Source organism: Saprolegnia diclina (assembly GCF_000281045.1).
Source record: "Saprolegnia diclina VS20 unplaced genomic scaffold supercont1.61, whole genome shotgun sequence".
NCBI lineage: Eukaryota > Oomycota > Saprolegniomycetes > Saprolegniales > Saprolegniaceae > Saprolegnia > Saprolegnia diclina.
Window position 1 is genome coordinate 273,239 of NW_008246128.1, and position 10,456 is coordinate 283,694.

General features: G+C 57.1%; 3 protein-coding genes across 3 annotated transcripts; 1 reads left to right on the plus strand and 2 right to left on the minus strand.

Moving 5' to 3' along the window:
• The first annotated feature begins 207 nt into the window (after window positions 1–207).
• Window positions 208–1,648, plus strand: SDRG_13603 (hypothetical protein). The gene is made up of 5 exons (XM_008619699.1): window positions 208–614; window positions 671–758; window positions 808–883; window positions 929–1,093; window positions 1,139–1,648. Exons 1-5 carry the CDS (start codon window positions 232–234, stop codon window positions 1,627–1,629), a joined length of 1,203 nt encoding a protein of 400 aa, XP_008617921.1. The 5' UTR covers window positions 208–231; the 3' UTR covers window positions 1,630–1,648.
• A 190-nt stretch (window positions 1,649–1,838) lies between these two features.
• On the minus strand, window positions 1,839–3,802 carry SDRG_13604 (hypothetical protein; the record flags this gene model as incomplete). The annotated part of the gene is made up of 3 exons (XM_008619700.1): window positions 3,323–3,802; window positions 2,609–3,279; window positions 1,839–2,522 (listed from the first exon to the last, which is right to left on the minus strand). The coding sequence occupies exons 1-3, from the start codon at window positions 3,783–3,785 to the stop codon at window positions 1,839–1,841; spliced, it is 1,818 nt and encodes a 605-aa protein (XP_008617922.1). The 5' UTR covers window positions 3,786–3,802.
• Window positions 3,803–5,936: 2,134 nt separating this feature from the next.
• SDRG_13605 (hypothetical protein) lies at window positions 5,937–10,188 on the minus strand. The gene is made up of 11 exons (XM_008619701.1): window positions 10,133–10,188; window positions 9,874–10,071; window positions 9,576–9,828; window positions 8,897–9,517; window positions 7,283–8,846; window positions 6,876–7,238; window positions 6,723–6,824; window positions 6,526–6,669; window positions 6,384–6,476; window positions 6,230–6,338; window positions 5,937–6,187 (listed from the first exon to the last, which is right to left on the minus strand). The coding sequence occupies exons 1-11, from the start codon at window positions 10,179–10,181 to the stop codon at window positions 6,114–6,116; spliced, it is 3,570 nt and encodes a 1,189-aa protein (XP_008617923.1). The 5' UTR covers window positions 10,182–10,188; the 3' UTR covers window positions 5,937–6,113.
• Window positions 10,189–10,456: the final 268 nt, after the last annotated feature.

Below are 10,456 nucleotides of genomic sequence, written 5' to 3' on the forward strand. Positions count from 1 at the left end.
ACTCTGGGGCGCTCTGAGCTCTCCCAGGCAGGATGCGACGCTACTTGGTAGCAGTATAGAGCATCGCGTGTGCAGCTTCGAGAACAAGGACCTGGTGGCGGCGCATCAGGCTTCTGGATCGCTCCGCGGTGGTCGTCCAGCGCCATGAAACGGACAATGTACTGTACGGTCGTACAGAATGTACAACGTACGTACCCACTCGAACATCGAATTCTTGCGATCGACCGCAGGATGGCCGACGACGACGAAGCTCGCTTCCTGCGCTGGCTCACAGAGCATGGCGCCAAGATCGACGCGCTCGCGATCACGCGCGACCTCGACGGCGGTCGTGGCGTCGTCGCGACGCGGGACCTTGCGCCCAATGAAATCGCCATGTCAATCCCGGAAGCGCTCATGATCTCGGAGGCATCCGTGAAGCTCGACCCGGACCTTGGCCCGATCTTTGCTCGACATTCCGACCTCTTCGCCCGCGACGACCCGCTCTTGGCGACGTTCGTGGCGCACCACATGCACCTGGGCCATCACTCGTTCTACTACCCGTACCTCTCGACGCTGCCTGCGCCCGAGTCGATTCAAAACTGGACCATCGACGAGCTTGCGTCCTTGCAAGACCCGTATTCCGCTCCAATTCTTATTGCAGAAATGATTTCTTATTGGTTATCGTCACTAGGCGCCTCGTGGAGATAGCCAACCAGCGCAACGCCGAGATCGTCACGTGGTACGAACGCCTCACCGACCGCCTCTTCCGCCTCTACCCGGTAAATCATACCTCCATTTTCGATCCTCTGTCTAACTATTTGTCTGTAGGAGCCCTTTAACGCGACAAGTTTTTCATTCGAAACCTTTCGTTTTGCGTGGCAGACGATCCAAGCTCGCACGTTTGGTATTTGACATTACTCTGGCAGCCATTCCAAATGCGATAGTGTAGGCCGGCGCCTGCCATGGACGGCGCTTGTGCCCTTGGCCGACATGCTCAACCACGCCAACCACGCCACCATCTACGCGTACGAGAACAAGACGTTCGAGTGGCACTCGTCCGTCGGATACAAGCGCGGCGACCAAGTCTTCAACAGCTACGGTCGACGCCCCAACCGTACAACATCGATGACAATTCTACACATTTCATAGCTTGCACTAGACCAACTGCTGCTCGACTACGGTTTCGCGCTTCGTGAGAATGAGTGGGACTATCTCGACATGGACCTGCACCTCGAGACGTCGTACCCGAGTGTCTTGTCCAAGACGGAGCGCCGCGCGGTCCTCATCAAGGCGCACCTCATGCCGTTCAAAAACCGCTTCCGATTGATGCATGACATGTCCATTGCGTCACTGCTACCGTACTTTCGCTGCCATTTCTTGACGGCGTACTGCGAAGACGTTGATGTCTCGTGCCCGATATCGGACGTCCGCGTCGAAACAAGAGCCATTACGGTCCTTATCGAGGTGCTGGAGGAGCTTGCTGCTGCGTATCCCACCTCGCTCGAAGAAGACGCTGCCTTGCTCCAAACCAACGACCTCCCCGACCGCCTCTTGGTGGCGCTCACGTTTCGAATGGGCCGGAAGCAGCTGCTATCGAATATCATTACCGCGGCGTCAGCTATGCTGCAGACATTAACAACGAATAAATGAAAGACAACTTGACCAAAAATGTACTAGTAGACGATTTGTTGTTCGACATTGGTGGGCCTCGTCCAGTGTTGGCCTTTGCTTTTCCGAAAAATTTGGTTCGGGGAAAACTCGACGGAGCGATATCGATTTTATGAAGCACACAAAACGAGAAAGACTTTTATTTTGTCTGCATAACAGGTCGTGTAATCTCAGTCGAGTGAAGTCGCAGGCTAGCGTAGCTGCATGGTTTGGCTGACCTTGTGTCCTTGGTGCGCGAGCTCGGTTGTGATCACGCGAAGGAGCGTTGGGCGATGGCATTTGGGCCGCGCGACGAGATCCAAAAGAAAGTTGAAGTTGTCGACATGGTTCACTGCGTCCATACAGTACGGCAGCAGGAGCTTGCTCGTCGTCACATGGTCTCGACGACCCGCAAACTCGACGAGGCAGTCGCGAGGCTGGCCAATGCCTGCCGCGAGGAGGAAGCGCACTGCCTCCACGTTCTGGTCGATTACAGCCTCTCGGAGACATTCGTCGTCGCCGAGGGCTGGTCGACGCCGCAGGATTTGGGTCGCGACGTCAAAGTGGCACCCGTCGAGCGCCGACTGGAGCGCGTCGAGTGAGATCTCGGCCGTGCTGTAGGCCAAGAGGTTGCGCACCACGTCCCACGCCTTGCGCCTGATTGCCTCGTCAAGCACGTCGTCCGGGTCGTCGTAATCGTCCAAGTGCCCGCAGAAGAACTGGATCAGCGGCACGTTGTTGGCCGCACACGCTTCCTCGATCCACTCGAACCTCCACGGCATGCCGTAGCCGACGAAGAGCTGGACAACGTCGAGTGGCTCGGGCGCGGCGGCGCTGTCCCAAGCGACTCCCAAGATCCCGACCGGATACCCGAGCGAGAGGAGATAAGTGGTCAACTGCAAATGACCGTAATCGAACGCGTTTTCAACGACTTTGTTGCGACTGCAGCCTTCGTTTCGGTTCGTCAAGAGAAATTGACGACGTCGAGGTGGCCGTGTATCGCTGCAGAATCGACAGCATTGACGGTGCAGCCAAACGAGCCGAGACCATCGAGGTACTGCACGACCTCGAGATGACCATAGCCAGCGGCAACGTCAAGAATGTTCAATGATGCACCTTCGCTTCGGTGCTCGATGAGGAAGCGGACGACATCGAGGTGGCCAGAAGCGATGGCGCCATCGAGAGCCTTGACGGTGCACCCCTCGCTCCGGTGCGTGTGGAGGAACTGGACGACCTCGAGATGACCGTTGGAAGCGGCGTTGTCCATGGCCCTCACCGTACAGCCCTCACTTCGGTGCGTGTGGAGGAACTGGACGACTTCGAGATGGCCTTTTGCAGCCGCCTTGTCCATGGCGGCCGTGGAGCACTCGAAACCGCGTTCGTGGAGCGTTTGGACGAGTGACAAGCCTGCGACGTCGTCCAAGATGCGCGGGTAGATGAGCCACGGGAAGCAGCCGACGGCGAGCGTCGCGTTCTCGACTGTTGCGTCCCAGATCGCACGTTGGAACATTTTCTCTCGCGTGACGCTTCTGTCGGGCGCGTCAAAGTCGTTGGGGCGCAGGCCAAAGCGCACGAGCAGCTGAAGGCCCTTGACGTCCTTCTTGGCCATCATGTCGTGCAAAAAAAGGTCCGAGAAGCGCTGGTCCGAGCCATCTTGAGCTTGCGTTAGTATCAGCCATGTGTCCATGCAACGTACCCGAGCGATGTGGAAAGTTGATGCGTCGATAGAGCTCGGGTACGGTCGGTCGCGCATTGAGTAGTAGGTCGGCAATCTCGAGACGGCGTTCCGTGACGGCCAAGATGATCGCGTCTTCCGAGGCAAGGTCGGGCCGGAAGCGGACGATGCGCTTGGTGAGGTGCGCAAAGCCACCGACGATCGCCATGTGCACCGGCAGGCGGTCGTCGTATTGGCCGTCGCGCCGAAGGTACGGCGAGGACGGAAGCGTGCCGAGCTCGTTGGACCACTCGGTGTCGGGCGCAAACGCCTGGCGGAACGACGCGTCGTACTTGTAGCATCCCGAGGCGTCAACCTCGACTAGGTCGCGGCAGGCGGTAATGGCTGCGTGTACGTCTTCGGGGACGCCATCATGGCTGCCAAAGATGATCGTCGCAATGTCTGGCTGCTGCAAGACGACGCTGCGGAAGATGGCTGGTTCCATACCTTGGCTCGAGCTTGCAAACTGGCAAATGGCTCCGATCCGGATGCGAACCCGCCGCGCCGGATATGAAACCATCGATTCGCTTAATCAAGTACAAAACAAGGGTCACTGTTCAACAATCAAACGGCTTGCGTGCCCTCCATCGACCCGTGCTTTATCCTCCAGACGTATCGATACATTGCTCCTTTAATGCATCTATGGTAACGGTTATGAAGCGTGCAATACTTGTGCCTACCCAGCATTCCTCTCTACTCCTCTCTCGTTGTAGCTTGTAGCACCAGGGTTGCATGTGGTGGGGTACAGTGGACTGATGTACTTGATTAAGAGAATATCTTTGGCGTTGAAACGCATATCCAAACCTCTCGTGGGACTGTGGATGATCCGATCGCTTGTTGAAGAAATCAACTGCAACACGCCAGCACTCGAAAACCCTTTCATCTTGATGTTTGTATTGGATAGATTCGTACACCGTACAACGAGTGGTCGGCCCTTGCTCGACGGTCCTGTGGCAGCTGCATACATGCACTTCGGACAGGCACAACTGCGGCCCGGATCGATCCTCGCGCTACTACTATTACTCTCGACGCGCATCGTCGGACATCGGCGCGCCGGCAGAAGCAGACACCGAACCTTCGACTACATACTTCATGTGCGTAGAATGACCGTTTCTTGGCGGCCTAGCCAGCAAGGAGGTGTCCCAGAGTGTGTATGTATACCATCGATGTTGTGCTGCAGGTATCAACTCGAGTGATTGGAGCTGAGGGTGCAAAAAGTATCTCGCACTGTACTGGTCGTTGCACACGTCATGGGCAGACAGCCAAGCATCACCTTCGTTCTACGCGTCGGTCAGCTGCGACGCTGTTGGGCATTTCAATCGATGACGTGGCAGTCCACGGCACCACTTTGTTGCGCCATCTGGTGGCCGGCCAAGCCAAACGAACGCAGCGCTGCGGCCCACGACCAGAATTCGACAACACTGGGCAATTGTGACGAGCATCGTCTGTGCAGCTGCAAGGCGCACATCGATGCTCGTTCATGTGGAGTGCCCATATACAATGTAGAGTGGTGCTGGCCGTCGTCCCGATATTTTGTGTGTCACGCGCACTGAAACCGAGCGTGTGCAGTACATTTTGCCTTCGGAAAGGGATAACACCGATTTGCATCTAGCAGACTGTACGGCTTCCAACGCCGATGTTATATCAGCAACGACTGGTGGGTGGTTTTGTGTACATGTGAAAATCGATCGGTGGCTCTACCAGATGACGCTGCGGATGCCACCGTGCTCATCCCTCCAAGCACAATGGCGGCGCACCGTACTAGAGCGATGTGTGTCGAGAGGAGGAAGGTGAGGCTCGCTCCGAGCTGCGCTTGTACCAATGACCCGCAGCTGCCACAAAGATGGTGGGGCAAGGGCGTTCCACTCTACTGTTCAACACCATACAAACAGCAAGATACAGGTCGGCTCGGGTGCTTTGAAAAGTCCTCCTCATATGTGGCACCTCCAGCCCAGCATGCTTCTAGCCGTCGGTCCTTGAACAAACAATCGATTCACTCATTTTGCAATTGGCCGCCAACATCGTAACGCGCTTCCACAAGTTCAAGGACGGGGACGACACCAAGAGCCCCAGCACGACTCGCTCAGCATGCTCGTGTTGAACGCCGTCCTCGCGCACGACATTTTCAAGCTCCTCGAGATCAAGGGCCTCGTCATTGAGAAAGAGATGGTCGCGCAAGCCGTCGACGCGCTTCCCTTTTCCTTCCCGATATATTTTCCGCGCAAGCTGACGGTCGCCATGTGTAGGCGCTTTGCCGTTCGACCGAGCAACTTCCGTCAAGCTCCGCGCCGACAATGGTACACCCAGTGTCTTTCCATTTCATCTCCTCTCTCCTCTTCATATAGAGCTGCGCCGCGATTCTCATGGTTGCGACGTTCCAGTCCGATCCGCACGCTTCGAGAAAGAAACATAATTGTACATAATCCAAGCGTATTATTATATGACGCGACGACTACACTGATTCACAGAGCGCCAAGATCGACGCGCGTACCGTCGAACCTCGCAGTTGGCAGTCGTGACGCTCTAGGCCAAGTCGTATGCTTCCCATACACCTCATGACGCCCAAGTCGAACCAAAAATGGACTTTGGGCGAGCTCGCTGGCGTGCAAGCCACGTATCCTTATGCGAGAAATGACATCTCATGGACCAACGTGACGAAGCACCGAGGTGGCCGACCCGCGCAACTCCCAGCGTGCCTCTTGGTACAAACGTATTGCCGATTGCGGCCGTGCAGAATTCAACACATTCGCATTAGGAAGCAGACAACATGGACTTAGCCATGAGCCTTGATCGCGCCCAGCAACGCGTCGCGCTGCTCCATCGTGTTGAAGCCAAAAAAGCGCTTGTCTACAGCTTCTAAGGCAAGTGTTGCAATCGGCGAGATAGTACCTTGGTAGGCCTCGCCCGTGTCGCCCAGGACGTAGAAAATGAACCGCGGGTCGTCCGACTTGCGGGCCATGAGGTCTGGAATCTCCTTGATGTCTTCGAGACGATCGACCTAAACACGCATTTCATAGTGTTTTAATGGACTTAGACAACGTACAATGAGCTGACCAAACGGCGGGTGCCCCGACTCGGCCTCTTCAACCGACTTCCAAAACACAAACCGGTGGTACCGGTACACAAGGCAGATGGTCTATCAAAGCATTGACAATGTTTATCCAGAGAAGAGAAAACGCGAGTACCTTCCACACCCGGTCGTTCTCACCCCGTGTCAAGATCGGGCCCATCCAAAGTGCATGAAACTTGATCTTCTTGCAAACTTCCAGCTGCGTCGCTTCGTCTATGGCCCGCTTGGTGGCGTAGATACCGCGCTCCGTCGAGTACGCCTAGAGATAACCATATATATACCTAATCCTAAGTACACGCATGTCACAAATACCTGCATCAAGTCAATGTCGGTCGGCATGGACGAGATAAAGTTCCAGAGAATGTTGCGCGCCGTGTTACTCGGCGGCCGATCCTTGCGCAGACCCGCGCCAAACTAGACATAAAATACTTGCAGTGAACGCCATTGGGTGATGCTACTGCGTACCTCGAGGAGACCGCTGAACAAGATGAGGTAGCGCGCCGGTACGATCGAAAAGAGAATGGCCCCCGCAATGCAGAGCACAAAGACTGCAGCTGTTTTCCACGGGTGCGTCCAGTTGAAGAGATTTTGCGTGCACACGACTGTCGCACAGATCCGACCGATCGCGTTTTGGACCGTCTTGGTTGTGTCTTTGGCCTTGTAAAACGCGCCAAAGAGAACGGTTCCGAGCGTCGACGATGCCTTGTCCTTCTCGTGCAGCGCCTCGAGGAGGAAATGCGACATTTTGCGCTCGCCAAGCGTGCCAATGACGCTGCTGCACGCGCCGTCGGTGGGCTTCGCCACGGGCAGTCGCAGCTGCAGTCGCACCTACAGATCGTATTAGCACACGTCCCCTCATCACAATCAAGTACGGTCAACGTGCACTCGTCGAGCAGCTCGTTGTTCTCGGGACTGGTCATCGGTAGCGTGATCGTCGTCTCGTCCGCATTTGCTAACATTGCAATCGGGATGCGGACACGGCCCACGAGCGTCTCGATCTGCGGCTGGTCCTCCGAGTAGTTGTACACTTCAAACGTCACAGCGCCGGGAAACGACGTCCACGGCACGAGCAGTTGGCGGCCATTGTCAAACGTCTTGGCGGCTTGGAGGAGCGGGTACACGAGCGTATGGTGGTCCACCCCCGCGGCATGCGGCCAAGACGCATGGACGTTGCGGAAGATGTGTTCCTTCTTGAAGACGCTCTTTTGATTGGTCGGCGTCGTCGACGAGATGTGCGACACGATGTTGGCGACGCTGCGCCAGATCGGCCGCGCGCACGTCCGCACAATGTGCGTGCGCCCGAGAAAGTAGCTTTCGGCGCCCGACGCCATGAGCCCCGTCGTGTCTTCCTGGTCGGCGTCTTTGGGTTCGTAAACCACCTTGAGAAACGTGTACATGTTTTCCTTGCGCGCTTTCTGAGCCAAAAACGCTGGCCCAAACGTCGCCTCGACGACCGCGACCCAGAGATGCGCGATCGGACGATAAAGCCGCGTGCGCTCGAGGACGTCCGGGTCGTCATGGGCCACCCACGCCTGCACGTACTGCCCCGTGAGCCGCGCTAACAGCGTGTGAACCATGTACGCGAGTAGGAAGATGAAGACCATGGCCGGCGCGTACTCGGCGTCGACGCGGAGACAAATGGCGCAAAACCCAAAGAGCACGAGGCCGGACGTGACGGGTTCTTTCCAGCAAATGAGAGCGAGGTACTCTTGTTCGAGCCACTGCAGCGAGTTGATGACGTGATTGAGCCGGTCAATGTTGAGCTTGAGCGTCTCGATCGCAAACTCCTTCTCTTCCCGGCCTTGGAGCAATACCTTTTGCTTGGGGACGTACAAGAGGAGTTTGGTCTTCTCCTCAACGTAGCGCAGTCGAAGGCGCGCACGGCCCACGGTCCGGTCCTTCTCCTTGATACGCTGGAGCAGTGGGTACGTGTCGAGGTCCATGCGCGTGGCGTACAAATGCACATGCGGGTCGGGCGGCAAGACCGACGTCGCGAGCTGCTTGAGGGGCTGAAGCCACGGCGTTGACGCGAGCGCGCGGTCCGCGTCGGCCTGCAGCAGCTCGAACAGGAGCACCTTCATTTCGCCAATCACGGCATTCGTGTTGAGGTCGATCGTCTCGAGTCGGAAGAACGCATCGCGGTTCGTCACCACAAAGCACACCTTGTCGTCAAAGACAGGGTCCGCGGTCTTGTAAACCTCGTTGGTCTCGCGCACAAGCCCGTCAAAGCTCATGCGGCAGTACGTGTCGCCTTCAAATACATTGACCGCGTGCTCGTCGCCCTGGCAGTCTTTGGAGCAAAGGTGGATGCCCTTGAGGTGCACATAGAGCTTCCCAAAGGTCGGCGCCGTCGTCGTCGACGGCGGCTCGAGCATGCGGTACCCACTCGACGTTGATCGGCGCTTGTTGGCCGGCGACGACGACGCAAAATGCCCCCTATCGAGGAGTATGAGACCTCTGAACCGTATCAAAACGATAGTTTATACGTGGGTGACGATGCCATGGTCGGGATCCGCGCGTTTGTCTCGTGAAGCGCCGTGCCGCACGGGACGTTGGTGTTGGCGCTCATCATGCATGTCTTATGGACGTCAATGTGGCAGTCTTCGCAGCGGTAGCCCGGCGAGCCCTTGACGCTGCTCATAATGACGCGCTCGCAGACGGCGCATGTGAGGAGTCGGACGCCGACCGACTTGATTGTGTGCACACGAAATTTGTGGTCGTGTTTCGTGTCAAGCGAGAGCGACGACGACCGGTGCGTCAGCGACGGTTTGGTCTGCGGCTCAAACACCATACCAAACGAGATGCGCGCTTTGACGGGTGGCGCGCCGTTGGCCGTTGGCGGAGCGATCGTCGTCGACGCGACTGTAAACCAGCGCGAAAAGAGGACGTTGGGGTGTTGCAAGAGCGGCAGCGTCGAGAGAAGACAGCTCGCAATGAGGTCGTCGCCCAGGTAGCTCTCGCTCCAGAGCTGGACTTCGAGCGTCGGGACCGGGTTGTTGGAGCTTGTGCAGCGGTGCTGCAGACGCATTTCGTTTGCGTGGTCTTCGCGCCACGTCGGGTTCTTACCGCCGCTTAAAGCTGCTTTTGTCTGCACCGGCTCGTTCCACCTAGCAAGATGCATGATGTAGAATAATGAAATGATCGAAAAGCATGACGACCACGTACGGGAGCAAGGCGAGACGAACATACGGGTCCTGGCGGCCGAGCCAGCGCACGCTCGGGAGGTCGACTGCTTTCTCGGCCGTGATCTTGAACACGCCCGACTGGTTGAGCTCCATGTCCTTCCGGAACGCGAGGTAATCGTCGCGCGTCTGGATCATCGGGTGGTCCAAGATGAAGCGCGCCGCAAAGAGCAGACAGCTCTGGTCGCAGACGATCCCGCTAGGATGGAACCGGAAGAGCGACGACGAGCTCTCATCTACGGGCGCGCGGGAGGATGATGCGACGCCCAAGACCATAGTACCTGTCCAGAGGCCGTTGCACATATCGCAGCGCTCGTTGCTCGTGGCGAGGAGAGGAGTGATCTCGTTTCGCTCGAGCATCTCTGCGATCTCGTTGTTGCGCGACTGCAACTGCTCGGCCTCCTGGAGGGGCGTCGGCGCCTCCGAGCCCGACCGGCTCCGGGGCGCGCTGTCTCGTCGAGCCCGCGGTGTCATCTCGCCTACATGACGCAGATGCAGCATGAGCTTCCACCGTCCTTGCCCTCGCCATGGCATGCGTACCCCCCTCGTCCGCGACGAACGCGCTCCCGACGCGCCGCCGAATCTCCATCGTTGGCAAGATCCCGAAATGACGGAAAATCTACGCCGACGTATTATTTGTGTCACATTTACGCCGCCTTAAATTAGACTTGACATTTGTATGTGTTTGACAATTTGTGCTGTTGACGTCAGCCCATCAGCACTGAGAAACCTAGCGTCATCGCTCGCAATGGCCGCGTTAGTCAATTAGTCTACTTTGCATGGAGCATAGTTTCCACACGGCGACCACCAGATATGGACGCAAAACCGGAACTTGGATTGTACGTATGGGCAAGGCCATTATTT

Coding starts and splice junctions, on each gene's coding strand:
- SDRG_13605 (XM_008619701.1), bottom strand. CDS start 10,181: ATGGAGATTCGGCGGCGCGTCGGGAGCGCGTTCGTCGCGGACGAGGGG. Junction 10,072..10,132: donor GTTCGTCGCGGACGAGGGGG/GTACGCATGCCA, acceptor TGCGTCATGTAG/GCGAGATGACACCGCGGGCT. Junction 6,339..6,383: donor CGCCGTTTGGTCAGCTCATT/GTACGTTGTCTA, acceptor ATGCGTGTTTAG/GTCGATCGTCTCGAAGACAT.
- SDRG_13603 (XM_008619699.1), top strand. CDS start 232: ATGGCCGACGACGACGAAGCTCGCTTCCTGCGCTGGCTCACAGAGCAT. Junction 884..928: donor GATCCAAGCTCGCACGTTTG/GTATTTGACATT, acceptor GCGATAGTGTAG/GCCGGCGCCTGCCATGGACG. Junction 1,094..1,138: donor CTACGGTCGACGCCCCAACC/GTACAACATCGA, acceptor AGCTTGCACTAG/ACCAACTGCTGCTCGACTAC.